Source organism: Astatotilapia calliptera, chromosome 7, assembly GCF_964374335.1.
Source record: "Astatotilapia calliptera chromosome 7, fAstCal68.1, whole genome shotgun sequence".
NCBI lineage: Eukaryota > Metazoa > Chordata > Actinopteri > Cichliformes > Cichlidae > Astatotilapia > Astatotilapia calliptera.
Window position 1 is genome coordinate 28,692,948 of NC_137428.1, and position 23,364 is coordinate 28,716,311.

At 41.3% G+C, this 23,364-nt stretch overlaps 1 protein-coding gene across 2 annotated transcripts in view; it reads left to right on the forward strand.

Moving 5' to 3' along the window:
* The window catches only part of exd3 (exonuclease 3'-5' domain containing 3), a 48,219-nt gene that overhangs the window by 11,374 nt on the left and 13,481 nt on the right, over positions 1 to 23,364 (forward strand). For both annotated transcript variants that reach the window (XM_026174100.2, XM_026174102.2), the window contains exons 12-19: positions 263 to 416; positions 519 to 717; positions 815 to 924; positions 1,041 to 1,224; positions 1,390 to 1,562; positions 2,796 to 3,014; positions 3,647 to 3,700; positions 3,832 to 3,963. In XM_026174100.2, the coding sequence (XP_026029885.2) occupies positions 263 to 416; positions 519 to 717; positions 815 to 924; positions 1,041 to 1,224; positions 1,390 to 1,562; positions 2,796 to 3,014; positions 3,647 to 3,700; positions 3,832 to 3,963 (1,225 nt within the window). The remainder of the gene's footprint in view (positions 1 to 262; positions 417 to 518; positions 718 to 814; positions 925 to 1,040; positions 1,225 to 1,389; positions 1,563 to 2,795; positions 3,015 to 3,646; positions 3,701 to 3,831; positions 3,964 to 23,364) is intronic.

Here is a 23,364-nt window from a genome sequence, read left to right on the forward strand (position 1 = left end):
TGTTTCTCACATATTGCTTACTGATTTCATCCTGCTTTTGCAACAGCTTCTCAATACAGTCTTATAAACAAAGCTTTTGTGCTCACTTGGTTCTTTTTCACTATTTACATATTTCGCTGATTCACTCGACTCATTCATAACACCTAATGCATTGTTTTAGTCACTTTTTTCCCTCCTATTTGGTTATCAGTTTGCCATTATAGAGCACACAGTCTTTTATTTGCACATTCATAAAAAATACACATTTCTCACCTCTGCTCAGACAGATATCTCTGAGTGATACTGCAGAAACTGAGGAGTGGGAGCTAGCTCAGTCTCACTGTGAGAAGTTCTACCAAGTGCCACTTACCAAAGACAAGGTGCACTTTGTGGACACACCAGAAGCTCTCGAGAGATGTCAAAGCATTCTGCTCAAGGTACAGAGGATTAAACAGCACCTAATGATGGGAAAAGTCTGTATTTGCAATCATGTATTATTCAACTTTCTCTCCTGTGTTCTGCTATCTGTCCTTTCTTAGAAAGGTGTTGTAGTCGGAGTTGACATGGAGTGGCAGCCAACATTTGGCTGTATCTCAACTCAGCAAGTGGCCCTGATACAACTTGCAGTTTCTGATCAGGTTTTCCTAATAGACCTCTGTGCTAGGAGATTCTGTGAGCACCCAGAAACAATTTGTTTCATCAGGAGCTTGTTCTCCCAACAAAGTGTCCTTAAACTAGGTTAGCATGTATTCAGTGTTATATCCAAGTCATTCGCCTTTTTTTTTTCTTTTTACATACTTTGGTCTCCTACATTTCTCCTTTTATTGCAATTCAGGATATGGTATGGCCAGTGATCTTAAGTGTCTGTTGGCCACCTGGCCCCAGTTACAAGAGGACCCACTGAAAATGGAGGGGATGCTTGATCTTCTAAGTATACATAAAAAAGTAATCTTTCTTTTCATTTCCATAACTTAATATAACGCAGTTTCTAAATGAAGTCCTGCACTGTTTAAAATAAATGATTGTTTTATGCTATTTTATGTCTGTAATTTGTAATGTAGATTCAACATAGTGCACTCAGCCGGACTCAAAATGGCCCTAAAGAGGTACTGGTGGGAGAGGACTGTGCAGAAAAGGGCCTCAGTCTGTTGGTACAACAGGTCCTGGGAAGGCCCCTGGACAAGACAGAGCAGATGTCCAACTGGGAGAAGCGGCCTCTACGCATCAGCCAAATTAGATATGCAGGTAAGGTATTGTGCATGCACAGACAGACAATGACAGAGAGACAGATGGTCGCTGCTCTCTTCTCAATAGAATATCAGAGATTATTTTGTTATCCCCTGATGAACTGCAAACCAATAAATCCCCCCTTTTCCCCTTCTCTTTCTTTTGCTTCTTAACATCTTCTAGTGGCAGATGCCTACTGTTTGCTGGAAGTGTACTCTGTCCTCTCCCGCAACCCAGCATCTTTTGGGCTGCCTGATGACCTGCGCAGCATATCTTCAAGCCAATCAGAGAAGAGCAGAGACAAGAAGCTGAAGGAGAAAAAGGACAAGCAAACAAAACAGACCCTTGAGAAAGAGGTCAGGGATCAGTTGCCTTTTCTTCTTTTTTTTAATACATCTTTATATCTATATCTAGATAGGTAGGTAGAAAGGTGTGTCTGTGTGTGTGAGTTGGTATAGCTAATAAACTATGAATATTCAGCTGTTTGATTTATTGACATCGTTATTAGACATTATTAACAGGAGCAGAACTGGCCTTTGCAGTAACTCTGCAGCATTCAGACCAGTGTGTGTGTGTGTGTGTGTGTGTGTGTGTGTGTGTGTGTGTGTGTGTGTGTGTGTAATAGTCAAACCTTTACACCTGTGTGTAAAAACCAAAGACGCTGAACTCATTTCGGATGGGGGAGAACAAAAAGTAGAGAAATAAAAGTCACTGCCATGAGTGATAAGATAAGCAATTTTCAAGTCAAACTTCTTATCTTACGTTAAGAAAACATATACTCTACCACCTGAGCCGCAACCTTATATAGATTTTTTTTCCCTCATTAGTTGACTTGATGAAACATGTAGTAACTGTGCTTGCTGGTCTAAGAGGTAGAGAAATTTAAAAGCTGTTTTATCTTTATATTTATTTCAAGAGTTCAGTTTTAAATATTTTTCCCACTATTTCACAAAAGTTCTTTAATATACTTGACCTGCTTTGTTCATATTTTACTTTTATTTGTTTTTGGTAGGTTTCATAACCTTATACTCAACCTGGACATGTTGGAATTCTACTGTGAATGCAATTAACAATTATCAGTGTTGTTGAGACCAAAACCAAACAAGGGACCTAGTAAACAGTTTCCTTATAGAGGGTCTTTGCATCAGAGTGGCATTTTAATACTTGAAGCAAAGAGTATGTATTCAGTTAGGTTTTTTTGCCTTTTTAATGCAGAATTTCATGCAGAAACATGATTGCAGTCACCAGCAGGATTACTGTAGGTGTTGGTTCCGCTTCATAGACAGCGACCAACCTATTTACATGTAAAGCAGAATCTGCTAATTTAGCTATTCATTCTTCTGTGATAAATTTTCATGTTACATGTAAATGCTAAAACCTCTTACTGAAAACCCAACTTTTGAGCCTTCAGCCTGTAAGGAGGGACAATAAGTCATTGACAAAGACACTTCAGCAGTTCCTAGCAGCTCCAGGGGTGCAGATTTAAAGCTCACCCAGTGCTATAGCCTCCCTGAACTGTGGTGCAAGTGAAAAGAAAATCCCCCTATGGGGATCGGTTAAGTATCACATTATTGTCTCTGTCCATTTAGGAATGTCAGGGGGCTCAAAGGGTCAGCCCCTCTTGTTCAGATCCAGAGAAAGGCGTCTTGTATGGTGAGAAGCCTTCAGAAGATTCCCCACCGCTACCCCCTCAGCAGTTGCGGGTGGTGTGTGACAACATGCTGCAGGGACTCGGAAGATACCTGCGTTGTTTAGGAGTTGACGTGGTCATATTGGAGAACACTGATGATCACAGGGTTGCAGCTAAGGTTAGTCCTGCTAGTTTTTCTAAATATTCACATTTTCCACAGAAAAAGCCCTTGGGATGTCACAATATCAGATATTTGGTAATCAGTGCTGTTACCATTTAATTTTCACTTTTTCTATACCCCATTTATTCATATCAAAAATAAATTGAATGAATGACCTCATTCCAAAGGATGTTGCCACATACTTACGCTGCTATATTGTGATGTTATTAATGGTATTGATGTCAGCCTTAATGATCCTAAAAATATAAGCTTGACTCACGCCACAGCTACTTCACTGCTGAAGCCCAGAGATGGCATGATTAGGTATCCACAAGTCTTTCCTCCTGTAGTTTTTATGCAAATGGTATTAGAAAGAACTGATCGCTTTTAGCTATTCATAACGTTTTCCTGGTCAGTTCAAATCATAAATATCTGCACAAATTAGAGCAGACCTGTTCCTACACCTAGACTTGCTTCTACTAGGCCAAAAATTACTGTACCGTAGCATCTTCAGAACCTATATTACCATATAAAAACATACCATAATGTTTTCAGAATTTAGTGTACCAAAGTACATTTCAAGCATGAGTGTCATTACCGCATACATTTATTGTACTCTTTTATTCTTGTGTGAATTTGTTGTGTCTCAGTTAGCGCAGGCTGAAGGCCGTGTCATTCTTACATGTGGACAACCATTCCAAACTGTAAGTACACATGAACTCAAAAACAAATCTAAAATCTAGGGAATGCTGATGCACTGTGCGCTTGTTTTCATGCATTGGTGTGTCTGACTTGTTTCCTGGTACACATAGTTTGTCTGTATCTTCCCGTACAGTTGCGTTCCCAGGTGGCGGAGGGTCGCTGTCTCTCCCTAGCCTGCTCAGAAAAGGCCAGAGACCAGGCGGTTCGAGTTCTCAAACACTTTAACATCCAGCCCACTCCCAGTGATATATTCAGCCGCTGTCAGGTATTTCTGTCTATGAAAATATTTGTTTATGCGGTGTGCTACACACTTGTACATGATTTTCATGATCTTTTGTGGATGGTTAGAGTGAAGTTGTCTGCAGGGACGAAAAGTTCACAACAGACAAATGAAGAAAATAATACATGACTTGATGCAGAGTTGGATACAGATAACATCTGTGTAATTCAACAGTTAGTCCAAAATATTAATTTATCTTGCTTACTACTTACATTTGGCTCATACACAACTTTAATCAAGAGAAACACAAGAACTATAGTTATTATTTTAGTGAGAAGTATTATGAATGGAAGAATTTCGTAATTTTTTTTAAAAGCTTCTGCTTGAGTAAAGTAGTCGAATTCAAAGGAAAAATGCTTGTGGTAAAGGTGGTATGTTTAACACAGAAAGAAAGTGGAAGCATTTCTGAACTCTTTACTGGCAAGACTACCAGGAAATAAAGTGCTGACAGCATGGGAAGATGTTGAGCATTCTTATGTTCCTTATGTTGGAGATGGAAAAGAGACTTGCACTTGTGGTTAAGCCGTGCATAAAATCACAGGGTTTGGCTCACCTCTCACCTCACCCCAACACGCACGCACGCACACACACACACACAGAGGAGTAGGGATGGGTATCGTTTAGGTTTTATCCGATACCGGTGCCAAACTGGTACTTTTGAAACGGTGCAGGTGCTTAAACGGTGCTCAAACCGGTGCTCAAACCGGTGCTTAAAGAATGGAGAACACAAAATTGGTCCAAAAACCTCTCATGTTTAGCTGTTTTTTTTGTAAAAAGATAACAATGTTAGCCTTTTCTGCAGCTATGGGGCATATATGGCATCACTCTTGGCTTGAAGCAGTGCTTAATCAATGGAAAAAACACAAACTTTCTCCAAAAACCTCTCATGTTTAGCTGTTTTCCACTTTTTCTTTGGTCATTTTAGCCTTTTTGGCCAGGGTGAAGGGAGCATCTGCCATCAAACAAGAGGACAGCCGCATGTAGCTATGATGATGTTTGCTAGTTCACCTTACATGCATTAATGTAATAACGTGGTTAGCCTACTCAACGTAAATTACACCCGAACAACATGAAGCTACTCACGCAGAGAAGAACGGCTGCTACTGCCATCATCATTCGTCATCATTTCTGCTACACTGGCAGGGCTAGGGGCCAGGACTCTCCTCTTCGTGTTTTGGGGGATGTTACTAACTCCGGGTCCGATAACAGGCACCACACCCGCAGAATCAGAATCAGAATACTTTATTGATCCCTGGGGGAAATTATTTATGCGCTCGGTGTGAGGTCTCGCAGCAAGCTATCAAGTACGGCGCATTTTTTGGCTTTTGAAAAAAACACTATGCGTCGCCAGGTGTTTCATCGGATTTGAGGTGTTACCTCCTTTGCACAGTGTCACAGTATCAGCTTAAAGCACTTGTTGCAGGCTGCTGAGTTTGCATCTTTTGCTGTGAAGTACAGCCAGACTTTTGACCACTTCGCCTTGGGCATTGTTAATCTGTAGCTCTGCTCTAAAAGAACGTACGTACCTGGACCCGCCTACTATCCTCGGAAACGTAAAATGATTGGCTAGAATTCAAAGTGTATGACATCTCAGGAAAAAAAGCACCGAAATAAAGCACCGAAATGTGCGCTGCTTTTCAGTCTGGTTACTACCGTTTATGTCAGAACCGGTGCCATGATGGCACCGGATACCGGTACCCATCCCTACAGAGGAGTCAACAGGGAGATGCCTTACCTCACTGTATTTTGTGGTTTTGTTCACGAGAGATTTTATGATGTAAGATATTAACAAGCTGATTGGTGTAGGGTGTATGTGGGTGTTGTAGTAGTAGCAGGGAGGCTAAACAAATGTATTCAGCAGTAAATCTAAGGTCATCTTTAGTAAAAGGAGGAGGAGGGTGAAGTCAATCCACGTTACCTTTATGTTCAAAGTAGCCATTTTAGAGCATCCAGAGTATCTAATTATTATCCCTCCTGAGCCAGACCTCCCTCTTTGTGGAGGTATTCTCAGCATGTCCAAATAGAGGAAGACCCTGGGGCAGACCCAGAAGACTCCGAATGGGATTGCATATCCCATCTGGTCTGGGAATTCCTCAGCAGGGGCTGGAAGATGTTGTGAGGAAGTGGGATGTCTGCGTTTCATTGTTTAGCTTGCTGCCACCACAGTCTTGATCAGTGCCACTGTTGGGTGATGGGGGAAGATGTATAAAAGATGCAAAAACTAATGGATATGGAAAAGGAGAGTCAAACATGCAGTGGTTCACTAAGAAAATTTACCATAATGCTGTGGATGAGAAGTAGCTTTAAGATGAAGACTTGATTTAAAAACATGGAAAATAGAAAATAAAGGAATTTAACTGAAGAAGGAATAAAGCTGAATAATTATCTGCTTCCTAACAAGCATGTGTGTATCCATAAGTAATACTAAAGTAGCAGCTCATGTTTATTATTCAGATCCATATTTTATCATGGTTGTGGAAAATATGTTAAAACAGTTACACTGCATCAATAACAGTCTGATTTATAGTACCTGACCTACAGATATCTCTGTGGGTGGCTGTTTCAGAGGGGCTATGTGCCCCTGTGTGTGTTTGTGACTGGGAGTGGAATCAGTAGAGTTTAAAACTTGGGTGTTCTAGCGTTCTTCTAGGAGGGGGTGAGGGGTGGCGAATTTGTCAAGACACCACCAGCTGCATTCCTTTTTTTTTTTTTTGACCACCTTGATGCTACCTCCTGTTCTGATGATATGATGAGGATCACACATACCCAAAAAAAGCAGCAATTGACCATTGGCTAAATAGTCATCCATCTACATCCTTTACTTTAGTACACACTTCCTACACAACTTCAAAGAAGTCACTCCAATACATCCCATATAAATGCTGAATAGCATATTTAAATTATTACATTTTCCCACATATCTAGTTACATCTCTGGCACAGAGTTTTTTTCATTAGTTCATTCAGTGAAAAGCTCTTTCAACCACTTCCATCTCTCCTGCTGCCACTTTTTTAAAAACAGACTGACCAATGTTATCTTAATAAAATGTTTTCAGAATTATTATTATTATCAAAAGTAATATTGCTCAAGTATAATACAGTCGAACCTCCCCCCCAATTAACGGTTCAGTATTCACAGATTTTTTCCATAGATCAAAATTATTTGCAGATGTCTACGCTGCCAGTTCACCGCGTAGACATCTGCTGTTCAAGTGTTTCACGTATTTGTGTACTTTGTGTGTCTTTGTCTCTCGTTTTTAATCTAATTTGACTTTGAAATGATTTTTAAGTGTTTTGGGATGACAGTTTCAGGTGTATTTGATGTTTGAACTATTAAAATAGGTAGTTGTAAAGGGGGTCTCAAGTATTTGCGGTTATTGACTATATTCCTTTTCATTATTTGGTTAAATGATATTGAAGATTAATGATATTGAAGATTAATAATACATTTCAGTCAGTTGTTTGTATTAAAGTTTTGTTGACCTTTGCTTAAATTGTAAAATATTGTAGGTGTGTGTGTGTGCGTGCGTGCGTGCGTGCGTGTGTGTGTGTGTGTGTGTGTGTGTGTGGCATAGAGCAACAGAGAGTTTCACCCTGGGGCTCCACAACAGCCCACCCAGGCAAAGTTAACCTCTTTTGTTATCTGATTGTAAAGCTATCAAATTAGCAATGGGTGGCTTAGTTTCTCTCCCTTTTTGTCTATGTGTTCCTCCCTCAATCACATACACTACTGCTAAATGTCATGAGGAAAGAGAAGTAAATCTCACACACACACACACACACAACAGGTTAAGCAATGCCTCGTGTAGGCATGCATATGTAAATTGTAGGGGAAGGGTTAATGTTTGTTTCTGTGTATCAATAGGCCTCACAGATTTTAGAGGCATAGGAATTTGACCCCAAGAGAGAATGCAACATAGAGAAGGGCATCATGTTTTTACTTTTCTGCATAGTTGCGCAATTGAAAAAATACTATCTCATGTATTTAAAATGTCATGTATGGTGTTTGAGGGATTCATATGGAAGTGGTTTATCTTCCGTGTGACTGAAAAACCTGGCTTCAGAAACTGAGAGTTATGCTCCTTATTCAGGCAGTATTAATACATATTCTTTGTGTAAACAAGGCAATTCATTTGGCTTGTATTTATATAAAGACCCATCTGCTGTTGGGAGATTTGAATCTGTCTCTGCTCTGTGGGATATGGCATCAGTCCCTGAAACCTCATACAAAAGAAATAATTAAGTAAAATAAAATGAACACTTTATAGAGACCTTTTTTTGTTAATATGGAACTTCCTTTTGCTTTCATCTGCATTCTGTATCACATTTCTAAACAAATCTACCTGAAATTTAAGTTTGATTTATTTAGCTTACTGTGCTTAATATGAGGTGAATATGTTTCTCCAAAGGCAAGCAAGCACATTTAAACCATTAACATTGAAATGATTTTAATTGCACTGTCAGAGCTCCAAAAAAGATAAAATTATTTTCAGCTTTAGTACAGATTGTTAGTGTTGTCAAAACCCAACCATCCATTTTATTCTACTTATCCTGTTCAGAATCATTGGGGGGGCTGGAGCCTGTCCCAGCTGTCAAAGGATGAGAGATGTGGTACACCCTGGACAAGTTGCCTGTCTGATGCAGGGTTATGTTATAAATATGCTGATTTAAATATACATTACAGTAATTTATTAAATATCTATGAAAATCAAATCAAAATATGGCAATAATTAAAATAACATTTGCAGTAAAGCAAGTTATACAGGTCGGTTTCAGTGTTCTGTTTCTTAAAAAATATTTACTGTTATAAAATGTTAACAGATATCACAGAAATGAACTGTTTATAGTCCCTAATTAGTATCTCCAGCAAGGGTATTCCTTTGATGGTAAAGCTAGTGGTTGCTCCATTGCAGTTTCCCTATTTAGCTCTATCCAACTCCCACCACTAATTCCTGCTCTATCTGTACTTTCTATTCAAACACACACACGTACACACACACACACACACACACACACACACACACACACACACACACACACACACACACACACACACACACACTTCCGCTAGGCCTCATGGTTCCATGAGATGGCCCACACTGGCCTATTACAGATATGTTCAGATAGCAGAGGCTAGCTCAGAGGTAGATGTGAAACCAGCTACGCACAAACTCCCATATATATTGGGTAATGCAGATTTGAAACCCCAAACCAACAAACGCATATTATGACTGCTGCGTGCACACAGTCACCTCAGCACCTTCAAGCACAAACAGCAAGTGAGAACACATAGACTTGGTCACAGATGCGCTCACACTCAGACTCAGGCGTAGACACTGTTGCAGCTGAAACGCTGGTTCCCACGCACCAGACGACTGGGGAAGTGAAAACAAGAGCAACAGGAACCGCTGCACTGTGAGAGGGAGGGGTGGGAGAAATAAGAGGGGGGTTACGGACAGGAAAAGGAGAGGGAGGGAAGGCGATAGAGAAGTGAGAACAGAGGTGATGGTGGTGAGGTAAAAAGATGAGAGACAAAAAAGGGAACTGCAGTGAAAGCAGTTGAGAAATAGCGAATAATATGGTTGTGGAGAGAGGGAGAGGGAGGCTAAAATTACACACTGAAGCTGAAAGGTATTTGAGGAAATGTGAGAAAAAGCAAAGTTGTTTGAGCGAGATAAGTGTGTGTTGAATGAGGAATATCAAGAGGAAGAGAGAGTGAAGGAAAAGGAGGGGTACAGGAGGGAGGACTACACGGCAATAGAAAGACTTGTTGTCTCTGCTTTGATCTACAAAGAGAGCTGCAGGCTGAGAAGCAGGAGGAATGTGAGAGGTTGAGACACGTTTAATGCTATCCTTCACTTGCTGTGTGTGTGTGTGCACGCGCACGCACATGTGAGTACAAGTGAAACTGGGTTAATCTCTGCCAGGATGTAAACATGATAGGTGTTAAAATCCAGTAGCAAACAAGATAGTTTTTATTGAAATAGATTCCCTTTTTCAAACTTGCATGCAGCTGAAATTGTTAGATGCCCATGGATATGAGCAGTATCATACTATGAAACCTGAGTGCCTTCTCATATTTTTTTTGCAAACCTGCCCTGGTTTCTCATGCTTGGCTCTCCTCGTCTGTATCTCTATGCATGTGCCTTCCTCTCTGGTGACAAAACAGGGGTCGTATTTGTGTGTCCTGCTGTTTCCCACTCTCCCTCCCCTTGAGGGACTAGAGATGAGAGGAAGCGACAATGAGAAGGGGCAGGAGGAGACTGTTGGGAGGGGGGCATTCCATAGGCACGCCAAGACATTCCGAGGGAAACCATCCCAAATATTTCCCACTGTGTGTGGCGAGGGCTTCGCATCTCCTGTTACACACAGTTTGAGAAAGTGCTAGAGGTAAACACACAGGGAAAAAGTGTTGTTCACACACAGCACAGACTGCTTTTTGTGACACATACATATAAACAGTAGGTTTTGAGTACATATATATATATATAATTATAAGAATTATAAGAATGATATACCAGATCTCTGTCTGAGCTGCTGTAGGGTAGCCAAATAAGGAAAGGCTATTGTGATTGTTGTGTTGCTTCTAAGCTCCGGTTTATGGAGACGTGACCACAGATATTATATAGCTGTCACTGAGATGATGTTGTTGTTGTGAATATGACCTAGTTAGGGAAATGAGAAGCTGACACAATGAGTCATTATTCATGCGCTGTACTGTATTTCTGTGGTTTTCATCGGAAAGGACCGGAATTTATAAAGAAGTAATTGAAAGAAGTAGATCCTAAGCATTGTTATTGCAGGTAACAAAAACAAAACTAAAACTAGCTATATAAAACCATACTATCTGATAGAAATAAAAATATTAACAGAAATTATATTGGGAATTTACAAAAGCATATCTAAAGTAAATTTAAAATGTAGAAGAAATGTATTTAGTTGTAGTCTTTAACAGTTTGGTCCAATTTTTCAAGGCAGCTTATCCAGGCTTTGGTAAATGTGTTAGACGTGAGACGAAGCCGTCTACATTACTGAGAGCTAGTTGCCTCCAGAAAGTGCTGGGTGTGCATTGTAACATCTATTCTGAACTTCTTAAATCTTGCTCCTGACAAACACTCTCCATGTGATAGAAATGAATTCAAACTAACACTGAAACTGAACTTTTTTCAAACAGGGAAAACTAAACTGAAATCAACAAACCCATTGCAGAAACTTACTAAAAAATTTAAAAAAAAAAGTAAATAAAATAAATTCTAAAACGGAACTAGAAATAGAAAATGAAAGACTATACTAACTATAACACGTACAGGAAATAGCAGACCTTCCAGCAGTGGATTTAAAGAAGCGTTCTTAAGATTGTGGCAGCATTAAAAGTGAACTGGAGGTGCATGAAGAGATGATCTTAAAGAGGATCATCTTCTATTATGATCCCAGAGAGTCAAATCAGGCAAGGGTTTTGATTCACATACTTGGAGTGTTTGTTTTGGAACACGTCACATTTCCAGTAGTGCGAACACGGCTGTTTTTGTAGGGAGCAACTTGTGATTGTGTCCAAACCTGATTCTTCCGACATTATCCAGATACCATTTGCGACAATAGCATTAACACAATTAGCAACAAGACTACAAGAAAACTACTACTGAAAATAATGCTAACAGTTATTAAGTTAATAATAGCATTTTCCTGGACAGCATAAGGATACTTGGACACCACTCAATAGTTAGGAAACAAAATAAGTTGATGTCTCTGTTATGTAAATGTTTATTATTTTCCTGAAGAGGTAAATCCTTCAGTTCTTCTCTGAGAAGTGTATGTGTATGTATTTGTGTCTGAACTGTGAGAGATGACCGTACCACGCACTCGTTAAACTCTGTGAACTCTTGTAAGGCAGGCCATTTTTTGGAAGTGGTGTGAAAATCCCACAGAAAAATCTGCAGCTGTCTGAGCAGACACAATAGCGGATACACATACGAACTAATAGATAAGAAAGAAGATGATCCATCACTCACCAAGCATTTAAGAAATCAGGCCTGCTCTGTTTTCCCACAGTCAAGTTGGCCCCAGGATAACATAGCAAGGCAGTGACACCTGCGTGTGCGGGTGGATGCATGATATGTATCTGTCTCTGTGTGTCTGTCTGTCTCCATGCTTGTGTGAGAATATATAGTTGCTCAAAACCCACTTAGGTTTTCAGCACTTAGAGGCGCGGATAATGTGCATATATGTTGTTTTCTTAGAGATGGGTTTTAATTATAGATGGAGGAGTCATTCTGGAGATAATAATCTGTTAAGAAACCAGCTTTTTGCTATTTCCAGCTCAGGATGCGGTACTTATTTTCTACGCAAGTGCAAATGATAGCATTGTGGAGTGTAGTTAATGGAAGAAGGTATTTACAGTTTTTGCTCTCTTTTATTCGTATGCACGCCCCTCATCAGCATGTGGGTAGAAATGGGTTTGATATCAGAAGCCAGGTATTGGACTGCCCACACTGTGGTTAGTGAATGCCATAGTGTTATGGCCATGTTGGTGACATAACTTTGTTTTGTAAGTGCATCATGAAATGAATATACAATTGTTTACCCTAGTTACAGGAAAGCATACTTTGCAGTTTTGTAATGATCTGACATGGAAACAAAGCAAACTTTTCACCTTTCATTGCAGAAACATTGTAAATAAAACAGAGGATGGCCATTGGCAGGTACTCATATCATGATATGCATGCAGCAATGAACGTAATATGCCTTTTTAGAGCTGCATGAAGACGTGTGTATAACACCGTGACACATGATCTATTTTCTTACTCTGTTGCTTTTTCACCTTTTTTTTTTTTTTTAAACTGATGCTCTTTTAAATAACACTCTCCTTTACCCCTAAGGTTCTTAATTTCTCTCCCCCACTCTGTATCGGTTTCTTCTTATGGCCTCTGTTAGGTGTTGCTCTCCCTCACCCACAGTTCTCACCCTGCTTCCCTGCTCTGCTCCACTCCCAGTCTCATTCTCCGTTTCAGATTAGCCAAGGCGAGGAATCCGGTGCAGCCGGCAGCTGGAATGTCCTGTTTGTCCTGCTCTGCTTGTGTGTGTGTGAGAAGTTGGTGAGGTTGGTGCTGCTTTTTGATTTTGATGTGTTCCATTGTCTGAGAGCCAAGCTGCTTCCTGCCCCTGCTTTCCCCAAAAGCCTGGGAGAAGCGGAGAGGATAAAAAAGTAAAGGGGTGAGAAATTGTGAGAAAACACACCAGAGACAGGCTGAGATGAAGAGAGGGAAGGAAGAAGAGGTAATAAGAAGGAGAAAATAGCAAAGGGGAAATGGCTAGGAAGGAAAAGATGAGGCCGGAAGTGATGGAGGGATGGAAAAGGGAGGAGAGAGTTAGTGAGGGAGGAAGAGAGGTGAAAAGGAAGGAGGGAGAGCTTCAATAGGGCTTTTCCTCCAAACACCAATACAATGAAGTAGTGCGTAATTTCCCATGTCCCCCCCGCTTCACCCCCCAAAACATACACACATACACATACAAATACACACAACGTTTCTCAAAGGTGATGATGCTTTCGTCTCCATCTTCAAGTGTTATACTTTTCTCTGTCATGCTTCGTGGGTCTTTGTTTCGCAGGCTTCATCTGTCTTTCTGTGGTCTGTGTGTGGTCTGACACTACGGGATGCACAAGCAATGGAGATATATAGGAATGAGGAATTACAAGGATAAAATGAACAAAACAAAGTGATAAAGATAAGGGAGGAGATGCAGAGGAAGAGGATGTCTGAGCAGTGAGAGAGGAAAAACAATTGCACAGCAAGAAAATACCAGAGGAGAGAAAATGGCTCAAAATGCCATTTGGGTGTATGTTTTGTATGTGGTACATTTCCCTGTGAAAATGTGGACGTGCATAAATCACTTAACATGTACTTTTGTGTGTATGTGTGCGAGCGTTTGTGTGTGTGAGGGGCTTTGACGTGGCAGAGCAGTGCATTCCTGCTGGGTGGTGATGTCATGAGAACTAGCTCTCCACTTGCAGACAGACAGCCCTGTTTATGTTCCCCACCAGAGGAGAAACCACACTGTGTGTGTGTGTGTGTGTGTGTGTGTGTGTGTGTGTGTGTGTGTGTGTGTGTGTGTGTGTGTGTCTGTCTGACTGCGTTATTGGCTCATGGGGGAGGTGGGGAAGCCAAGAGGCACTCGAGAGGGTCTACTTTCCCCTGCCGCTCAGGGAGAGGGAACCACTTACTGATGCCTTCCTCTGAAACATACACAGAGAAAGAGGAAGTTTCTCATGTTTTGCAGAGCACAGTAGCTGCACAGCCAGACTGTGCTGCTGTGAGTGATTGCCCTCTGCTTCTAAATAGTCTCCTAAGGGACAGAGAATTCTTTGCACTATAATAACAAACCTTAGGTCAGCTAATGACCACAATACCACACAGGGAATGGACCTTTCATCATTAAAATCACATTTTAATACACTGTTATATAACACAAAATGTGTTTTCTTAAGGGTTAAAAGTCAGGCTGCAAGTATAATTGGGGCTTGAGAGAAACCAGTTGCAAAAGTAGGTCAAAGATTTATTGATAAAACCTTTTAAAAGAAAAAAAAAGTTATTTCTCCATAAATGACACATGCCCATGCATTTGTCTTCCTTGGGTCTCCTTAACTATTACCCACATACTTTTCTTTGATCAATAAAAGTTAAGTCCCACCGGTAACGGTAGAAAAATGTTATGAGAACTTGCGCTAACAATTGCACTTTCCTTTCCCAGATACTGCTGGTGTGATTGTCTCTCTGTCTGTGGTCATGGTTTAATGGTTTCCCTTGCGATAGTGAAATGTGATCTTTGGTCTTCGCAGCTTAGTGAATCATAAATCATTCTCCCACACTCTACATGCACCATAACATAGCAAGCCATCCAAGCTTATTCTGCCTGTGCTGCACCCAACCACGGTGATAAAGAACTCTTGTCAGCCACGCTAATGCCTGCCAGTGAGAAATAGCTGAGAGGGTTAAGGTTGTTATTATCATATCTCTGTGGCACACAAGCCCACTTCGGGAGCTTTAGGTGACCCCTACATGTACAGTCATGCTTTTAAGGCAACCTTGCTTCCTCACATGCAATTTGACATATTATGACCTATTTCTGCTGATCATTTTAAAACTACAGCTTCTTTTGCACTGCGATCTGATTGCTGTGAATTAAGAGGGAGGCTTGATGCTTAAGCCAATAATATAAGGATTACTTGGGACAAATAACTTAATCGTAAACATGGAGGCTGTGCTTTTTTCTTTTATAGATTTAAGACTACTTAACCCCATGCACTTGTCAGTGTTACCCAATTTTCAAGTTGGAAGGCTTGTAGACAATATTGAGAACATTTTACTAGATCATATCACCATCTGTGTTCTCTGCAAATGCATTGTTTCCACATATATGGGTCACCAATTGTGGTTGATAAAAAACAATATCTGAAATAAAGAGATACCATGACCGTGGCGCCTTTGTGCTCACAGTTACAACAACCCCTGTGACATGCAGGAATTCTTGGAAGCAATTTATGTGTATCCTTCCCTGTTATATTTTCCTAATGTTAGGTTACTAACTGCATAATTTTAGTTGCTGTTCAGCTCATGATTGCTGTCTCTCTGCATGATGAATGTGTGTGGTCTGTTGTCTGTGCTTAGTGTCACATAAGGGTGGGGGTACTGAAATTCTCTAGTTGCATGTGTCTTCCTGTCTCCTGTTTATAGAGTTTTGTAACAGTTAAGACAAAAAAACCCCATAAAAATCTTTACCAGATTTCTACAAATGAACCAAAAATTACAATTTCTGATTGTGTGCTCTCTGATGCAAGAGCTTCAGAACTTCTTTCACAAGAGCTGCTTTTAATTTTATCAGTCATGAATTCTTCTGCACTTTCAGTGTGGTTGACTTAGTTGATAGCACAGAAAACCAGCAGGAATGGGAACCACTGGCCTGTATATCTTCACAACAATAACCTCATCTATCCTGTACATGTGTGGACATTGTGTGTTAGTCCAAGCTTGTGCGTGTGCATGAATGCTGTTTCCGAGAATGAGTTGTGTCAACACTTGAATTTAAACCTCATGGAGACAGAGATAATGGATGGTAACCCCCCACCGTCTGTGGCTTGTGAACTAAACCACGGTATTCTGTGTGTCTGTGTGTGTGTGTGTGTGTGTGTGTTTCAAAGTTGGCGCTCCGGTGATGTATTGCTGTTTTGTTTCTACTTGATTCTCATGGGCAGAACTGTGAATACAATCACAGTGGAGGCCTGTATATACTGTGAACGTTTTTTAAATGTCTGAGCTGTGTTCCTGTTCACTCCTTGTGTGTGCGTGTGTTATTGTGTTATGTCTTTGGAATGGGAGGCCGACTCGGCCTCAAAACGTCAAACTATGCCTTGCAGTGGTTCTTCCCAAAGCATGCAGTTTGCGTGATGCGATGCTGTCAGGAAGTTAGACTCTGTTTGCTTTGGGACATACACACATTCTCTTTGTTTTGTTGTCTCCTCCGTTACACACACAGTCAGATTAAAAGTGAAAGTGCTAGTCGGATGGGAATGGTCAGAGGCACACACCCCTTCACTCCTGGGAGCAAAGAGGTAGAAGGCTGGAGAGGTCAGGCTACTTGGCCTGGGAAAGGCAAAGGGGGAGGCACTCTGGATAGATTAGATAGATCAGTAGAAATCGGAAAAGAGCGGAGAGATTGAAAGGAGAAGAAAAGGGATATGTGTGGTGAGTGGAATAAGGAAAGAAGGAAAAGGAGAAATCAGACAGAGATAGACAGAAATTTAGGGAGATGAGTGTAGAAGTCAAGACTTGAATGTCAGGGCTGCTGAGAAAGATGCAGGATATAAATGGAGTGGAAAATTAGGCCCACATTAGGTAAAAAAAAAAAAAATGATGATGCGCCACTTGCGTCTTTTCCCCATTTCCTTCTCTTGGAGGCCAAAGAAAACCAGCATCTAATGTTTCTCATCGGAACTGCATCCCAGCATTTTCGTTAAAGCCATAAAGAGAGAGGAGTGTGTGTGTGCATGCATTTGTACTTAATGGAGACCACAAGCAATGCACGTGGACCAAATACAACTAAATAGCAAACACAAAATATGAGCTGTGGTAGTTTTGTGCTTGCTTATAAGTGTGCTATGCTGTGGTTACCTGCCCCTGCCACACACAAAATTAAAATTAAATGAATTAAATCTGTAAACAATAATGGTAGCCTTATTCTGGCTATTCACATTAACTGAGACTGTAATTAGACATGTGTGCCTTTGTTTATGTACTTTCATTTTAGTTCACAAACTTGTTTCAGTATTTGAATGCCAACCATTCCAACAATCTCATTCATTCATTAGACCGATTGCACGTGTTCCTTTAGAGGTGCATAGTTGTGGGTGTGACTGGGTGTGTGATGGTGTAATAATACTGTGCTGTTTGGGTGTGGGTGTTTGTGGTTAGGGCGTTGCCTTTTTGTGTGCAACACAGCTATCTAGTAGTTGTAGGACCGTTAAAATTATGAGGAGAACAAGCATCTCAGCATGTCCCACCATCTCAAACCGAAGCCGCATATCTGTGAATAAATGTAACAGCTCAAGCCACCCAGTGTCCCCATTGTTGCTGGTGAAAACCAGAGGTGAGTGGAGTGCCTGAGTACCTGTCTGTCTGAATGATCCCATGGACCTCCTATGCCACACACACATACGAGACGTGCACACAGAAATGCACACTCACGGGCCTCCTTGGACGCAGGGAGCCCTTTCTTTCTTTCTTTCCCTCCATTTTCCTGCTGTCTATTTTGGTCAACTGGTGGCCCGTTCCCACAGTGCTGCTGTTCCCATGGTTATCGCCGTGGAGATAGCGAATGGGGGTTGGAGGGGGTGGTGAGCTTGATGGAGAGCGGGAGAGACAGCGTTGCTCTGTTCGAAGAGATAGGGGACTATGTGACTGTAGAGGAGGCGGGGGTGAAACGGGGTGGGGTGGGAGGGGGGATGAATGGTATGGGTTTGAGTGTGTGAGTGTGTGTGATGCGACGCTCCCATCAAGATCACAGGTGGCAAGTGTCAATCAGTGCTTTAAATTGTTTTTAATAAATACATAGAAATAAAATGGTCTAACTGAGGCATATGTAAAGTTGTCGTATTTATAAGTTGTACGTAATTTAAGGTATCTGTCATATTAGATGCATATGATAATGACTATAACCCATATGAAAGCTCTTTCTTTAGGTAGATGCTATTTCCTGAGATCGAGAGCTTGAGTTGAGGTGCAAAAATTGAGGTTCCCCAGGTGGGAACTGGGAGCTGGTAAGGGGGTGTGGGGGTGAGGGCCAGCGAAAGGAGAGAGCAAGCGATCATTGGGGGGTGGTGAGGGGTGCGGGAGCTCAGAGAGAGGGACGGATTCAGTTCCCACACTTCTAATTACTGTGTCACTGGAGACTGAAAGGGGACTGCCCCTGGCCCTAGGGAATTTGCCGGGGCCGGTCGCAGAGAGGGTGCAGCAGTGGAGGGAGGGAAGGGGACAGAGGGCCAGAGGGGAGGAAGGGAAGGAAGGGTGGAAATAAAGAGGGTGTATGACACAGGAACTCTCTCCATAGTCCTTTCTTTTGGTTTTACCTCATCACATTCACACTAGAGGTGAACCCCTTCACCATGAGTCCCCTCCCTCTCACCTACCCAGATACCCCAACCTCTCACCTCCGACCCACTTATGCTTAACCCTTCCTTGCCCTCCTCCACCTCAGTCCTCTCTTTCTCTTCAGCCTTTGTTTGCAACCATGTTCTGCTTCCTTTCTACCCAAACCCTCCTTTTTCAACCTCCCCCTCTACCTCCCTGCTTTTCTAATGCCCTGGGCCTCTCCTATGTCTCCTGTTGATATGAACAAGGCTCCAAGAGACACTTTGAAGTGAGTTTGAATTCACACATACACATATTCTCCTGTCTTATCCTCATTATTGCCACTTAACCCTGAACCCTTTTCCTCTTTCATTTCCCTTTATCTCAGCCTCCCATATCCTGTCCACTGTGAGTTATGTCTGTCCTGATAACATTTATGATGACACAGATAGACACGTAACCAAGTTGTCCTTTCTCACATGTTGCCCAAAACAGGATATAGCCCGCTTCAGACTACTGGAAATAGTCTGTGTAGTTTAACTGAGCTTGCTGTCTGGATCGAGTATGCAGGACCCCTACCTCAGCTATCAACTAGTCAGAGAAGCACTAATGACATGACATATTTGTCAGCATCTCAGTCAAAGTATCTCATTATGAACCAGTTGGCCCTTTTGAATCCCAGTAAAGTCCTTCCTAAGGACAGTTTTCTTTTCTTTCATTTCTTTCCCGAGTCACCAGATTTTGCGTTTCCATCGTCTTTCTTTCCTTTTTCATTTCTCTCAAACCATTTCCTGGGTTCCTGATGTGTTCATCAGAATTAAATGTAGTTGGTTGTAGAACATGAGCAGTTAAATTTTTTGGACTAAAGACTTTTAAGTTTAAATTGAATCATCAAATTTCTTTCAAGTTAAAATAAGAGCAAAAGCACTTAGTTGGTAGTGCAGTTATGTTTTGATCCCAAAATAAATAAAGTCACAGTAGTCACTTAGCTGCCATATAATGGCAATTTTATGCCAGCTGCGCATTACCTCGAGGATGGCACCGGACAACAAAGTTGATCTTAGTCATCTGTTGTCGCTATCCGCCATTTCTGCAGGTTGTGTACCACTTGTTTTTTGTAACCTATCCCTTTGAGCCACTTTTGCCACTTTTGGGGGGGGGACAACAACTCTGCAGCTTTTGCTTCTGGTTTTGACCCCCTATATCAGCAATGATGTGGAGGTGTTATCAGAAAGGCCTCACTTATCATTCAGGAGAATGATGCAGCTACTACATGTACCGTAATGGCAAGCATAAATGGATGACTGTGCTTGTGTGATGATGATGATACAGCGACGCACAAAGTGACTAATTTCGGGTATACTCACGTCTTAACCTGTTGTTTGCTCTAAACAGGCAGCACATTCTCCTAAATCAGTGGTTTTTAGCGATGAGAAAGCATGTGAAGCTGCCTATGAACTGTTTGACACATGTGAGAAAGGGCAACTTCAGACATTGTCCCAACCTGATTCTCCTGCCGTTGTTTGGAGTTCATGCATGAAAACAGCTTAAGTCACAGATTCCCAAAGTGGATGCTGCAGCATCCTACGGTGCCTCATTCACAGACTTTGGCTACGTTCACACTGCAGGTCTTAATGCTCAATTTTTGATCAAATCCGATTTTTTTGTCTGCTCGTTCACACTACAAATAAAATGCGACAGCAAACGCGCTCTAGTGTGAACCCTCAAAGCGGCTCGCATGCGCAAAAGCAGATGTCACACACAACGCGCTCTGTTTAGACCCAGAGCAAACAATATTGTTTGACTGATGGCCCTTAATATAAAGACTTCAGACTTCACGTTTCCCAATTTTTGCTTTACGTTATTTTGTTATTTTGTTTTGTTATATGGCAATTCGGGGGTTGATTGATGAGGATTTCTTTGAGGTGTTCTTTTTTTCGGGGTGGAATGATTGTAGAACAAAGATCTTTAAGCACTTTAAAAAATTAAATGCAAAAAGTGCACATTTTAATTTCTTTTGGATTTTCTCCAATCCACACAGCATCAAAACACAGGCTCAAATACCATACACCCCCACTAATGTTTGGTTAAATATTCATAGCAAGTTGCACCTTGAACATCAAGCACCTGGTAGAATACTGGGTGGACATGTGACCAGTCTTCCTGCCAAAATTGGTAGAGTTAATTTAATCAGTTGGTTTTCTGACATGGATCAAGGATTTAGACAGTAAATGAGAGCAGGAACACGGATTCTGCACAAAGACGTAAACACACAGCGCGGACCCGCGGATCAGAATCAGTTAGATGTCGCCTTTCTCAGCTGACGGTCGGGGCTGAAAGCCGACAGCTCGCTGATTCTGATCCGCGGGTCCGCGGTGTGTGTTTACGCCCTTTTTGCGCTGATCATAAAGCTGTCAGTTTTATCTCTCTCCAAACAATATTGACCGAACCAGCAGCAAAAGAAGATCCAAACTACGCTTCACATAAACATCGTCATGAATTCCCTCTTACTTTTGCTGTTTTGCTTCCAACATGATAAAATCACACTTCATGCACAACTCTCTCTCTCTCTCTCTCTCTCTCGCTCTCTCTCGCTCTCTCTGCCTCTCCCTGTCTGTCTGTTTTCTGCATTATTCGCTTGCTTTTTATGCACAAGTCTACCGTTGTTTACAGCGCTGTCGGCCGACGTTTTTTTTTTTTCGTTTTACTTACTTCCGAAAAGAAAACCTAATTTCTGCCATTCAATATTGAACAAATTTAAACTTTTTAAAATTATGCAAAATGCAAAACGCTTAGCCGTGTCTCTAATAAAACCGCTGTAACTTGTGAATCGGAATTGAATCGATTCTAGAAATCAGTGACGATACACTGCCCTAGTTGGAAAGGTCATTCAAAAGCCTAATTTTCCAAAATTTTCCAGATTCCTGGATCAAACAATTCAAACAACTGTATGCAAGTACAAGTCATTTGGATATGTCACCACTTTGGCTACTTCTGGAAGAAGACCCAAACTGTCAGCTTAACTTTCAGTCAAATGCCTTCTCGAGAAGTTTTACAGTAAGATTTGGCCACACTGACAAGAAGTATGTTCGGGGGACTTAAGGAGAGAGTTTCAAACCTAAGAACGATATCAACTGTTAAGTGTGATGGTAGTAGCATCATGCTGTGGCCCTGTTTTGCTACCATTGGTACCGGTACATTGCACAAAGTGGATGGAATAATGAAGAAAGATTACCTCCAGATTCTTCGAATTCCCCTTAGATCAAGAGCTAGAAACTTGAGCACCACTGGGTGTTCCAACAGGAGAAACGCATTTCAACATGTGTATTTTTGGAGTGGGTAGAGCAGCCAAACATTTTGCTTCTAGAATGGTTTTCCCAAAGCCCTGAGCTAAATCCTACTGAAAATCTGTGAGTTATGGTTAAAAGCCAGGTCTGGGGTCATGAAACCAACTAATTTAAATGAACTACAAAATGATCTACAAATTCATCCAAGAAAAGTTGTCAGATATCCAAAATTATGCCAGAAGCTTGTTGGTAGCTACCAAAAACATCTGGTCAAGGTAAAACGTTCTAAGGGACATATAACCAAGTATTATGGTGACTGCGATAGGGGTGTATATATAGTTTTGAACCCTATGTGGATTAGGATTTTTAACTCATTAAAGACATATGCTGTAAGAATAATTTACTTCATACAGCTTCTTGTAGACCTTCATGGTCTACAAGAAGCTCTTTATGATAAACTGTGCGTTTATTTACAGTGGTGTAAATAATCCACAGAATAATATATCCCCGTGTTCCCTTGACTCCCGTGTCGTGTCTTCCACCCACAAGTCCGTGCTCCGTGCTCTTCCGCTCCCATGTGTCCCCGCACCCCGTGCTTGCTGCTCTTGTCTTCCACGCTCTTTCCTGGAGAAAATAACAAAGAAGCAACCGTTAGGACACTCAACCACTGCGGGCATTCACTCGTTTAACTTGACTCACAAAGAACACTGACGTGGAGTCTCACACCACTATCCCGCGCCGAGGAGTGCTCAGCCACACTCTTAAGTAGCTCCCCGACGAGGCTTCATTAGCTGCAGGTAGAGCAGGGCGATATGACCAAAAATATTTATCACGATATACATTTGAAAATTTGCGATAACGATATAACTGACGGTATAATTGACACTAGACAAAATACTTTACAACTCCACAACTTTATTAGTGAAAAAAAAAAAACATCAATGTATTTTCACTTAAACGAGCAACTGTTTTTTATGTGCATTAAAGTTATATAAAAATTTTACAGTGCAAATGCAAATTCCTTGCTGTCAGTTTAACCAAAATGCATTTCCAGTGGAAACTGGCTGACATATCCTCAGCATAACCATGTATAATATCCACAAAACTTAGAGGTTATACACACACAATACGGTAATATTATGTTGAAGCACAGTACGTTTCACTCCGCGAGGCTCCTGCCTACGATAGCCTTAATGCTCCGACAATCCATCAAGCGGTGCAGGTTCGTAGCTTAGCAAAGTCGTACTAAAACGTCTGACAGATTTTCGAGCGCCGTGTACGACATAAAATCATTTCAAGGTCAGTAAACACAACCAGAATTCATACATAAGGCACACAGGTTTATAAGGGGCACTGTCGATTTTCAGAAAAATCAAAGGATTGATTTTAAGTGTGCCGCATTTTCTAAAAAACATGGTAATAACGACGGCCCGCTAGCATGCTCTACCAAAAATAGTGCTTTGTTGTGTATTTGATGGACGA